The 1,954-nt window shown below is 34.7% G+C and overlaps 1 protein-coding gene across 1 annotated transcript in view; it reads left to right on the top strand.

Moving 5' to 3' along the window:
* Positions 1 to 6: 6 nt before the first annotated feature.
* LOC106876414 (coiled-coil domain-containing protein 154) overlaps positions 7 to 1,954 on the top strand; it is a 35,781-nt gene continuing 33,833 nt past the window's right edge. The window contains exon 1 of the mRNA XM_014924955.2: positions 7 to 321. Coding sequence (XP_014780441.2) covers positions 47 to 321 — 275 coding nt within the window. The 5' untranslated portion in view covers positions 7 to 46. The remainder of the gene's footprint in view (positions 322 to 1,954) is intronic.

Here is a 1,954-nt window from a genome sequence, read left to right as displayed (position 1 = left end):
CCGGCTTAATATTTCTGAGAAATCTTGCCGGGCTCTGCTCGAGGAAATGGTCCGCCTTCAAAATGACTTGAAATCTTCAGTTCGGAGGAGTGAAGAAGTGATTCACGAACAGGCATTATCCCGGCAGCAGATAGATGCTCTTGTGAGAAAAAACATAGACAGCTTAATGCATCTGAGTTCAAGAATTCAAAGACTGGAACAAAAAATTCAACAAGATGAAATTGCTCTCAACATGTTGAAAAATCAAGCCCAAAATTTAGAGCAAATTACCAAAGGAAGTCAGCAGGATTTATTTGGTAAAAAAGATATGCATATGACAAAGTAAGAAATATTCACATATCTAAGTGTTGTGGTAGTGTGTTTGGAAGCGTGTTTCAGTGTGTGTTAGGATATTTATATGTGTATGAAGAAGTGATGTTGGTATTTATAAATATGAACACATTTCAAATACAACATTAGCCATCGTAAACAACTATTATTTCCAAGTTACTTCTGTTAGTGTCTATAACTCCAGGTGTTTCAACGGGTTGTTTTATCCTATCAACATTTTAGTTTATTTCAAGCATATTTAGATACACTAACGGACTTAGATGAAAAAATTATTTGGGGAAATTTTTGATAATAAAGTGGACCATTTATAATTGCAATTTTGTCAATTATTTGAACGGAGAATAGTCGTAATATCTATTTTCACAAGAACGTGAGCAAGTAAACTAACGTATTTGGACTTTGATTAACTCTAGGCTTAGTGGAAAAGACTAAGGTTTATTGCAATGAGTCCACGGTTGAATTCAGTTTTAAAATATTAACACCAATGAGAAAAGGTGTGTTGAGGTTTGGGTTAAGACGTAATAGTCCATAGTTGTTCAGAAATTCTGAGACCGTTGTGGCAAGGTAGCAACATGTTAGATAATAAAATAATTTATTGTGAATGTGTCACATGGATATTACTTCTACATTAGGTCAGTAAGTGGGGATGGTTTTAAAAGCTTATGAATCAGAGTTGTACGGGTCAATCCAATTGCTGACGAGGTGACGTCATAAAATGTATTCTAGACTCTTTAATTTAGAGCAAGTATTGATTGTAGGTTCCTGGTCTTCAAAAAATGTATTAAGTAATTTATAGTTTGAACGAAGCTTAGTTTCTATGCTAATCATTTATTTTAGATCATACATTATCATGTTTACTTGGGAAAATGGGTCGGATGACGATGGAAAATAATGCGCTAAATATTTTTCAACAGAGTCCATCAAACTTTAAATAGGTACCATGGATAGTTACACTTCAAAACTATGAATAATCGTAGAGTAGATGCCGTGTTAGCATGTAGTTCAGAATTTTGATCTCCCTGAAGCTTGTTGGTGTGTTTAAGAAGTTCGCTTTGCAACTTCACAGTTCCGGTTATGGTTCTGGGTACGATCTCGTAGCCTAGGGTTCTAAAGCCGAGTGTGTGAAACTTGGCCGACATAAATTTTGAGAAAGCCAAATGAAGGGACAGTTTCTGTTATCAGGTAGCGGACTTAATCTGCCATCTCGATGTAACCCACCGCCTAGTCTTTATATGCCTTTAGTAGAGTACACTCTTCTGAATATTGAAGTCAGGTTTCCGATTCAAGGATAACTTCCTTCTATCCCATCACCACCTGTTCTGAAAGCCTAAAAAGTGATATACGCTGCCTTTCTTCCTCTAAACAAATAAACTCCATAACAATCAACCATCTTTACAATTGGAAGAGTCTTAATCACTTTGTACCATCAACACACAGATAAGTCCCAGTCCTTTTGAATCCATACGACCAATTTGCATAGATAAAAAAGTTCAATAAATGTAATATATGTGTGTGCGTGTGTACATTTACATACATACATATACACATACATGCATATACCATGTATACATACATATACACATACATGCATATATATATATATATATATATATATATATATATA

The sequence above is a fragment of the Octopus bimaculoides genome, chromosome 6 (genome assembly GCF_001194135.2).
Source record: "Octopus bimaculoides isolate UCB-OBI-ISO-001 chromosome 6, ASM119413v2, whole genome shotgun sequence".
Taxonomy (NCBI): domain Eukaryota; kingdom Metazoa; phylum Mollusca; class Cephalopoda; order Octopoda; family Octopodidae; genus Octopus; species Octopus bimaculoides.
This window is presented reverse-complemented; position numbering and strand designations above follow the sequence as displayed.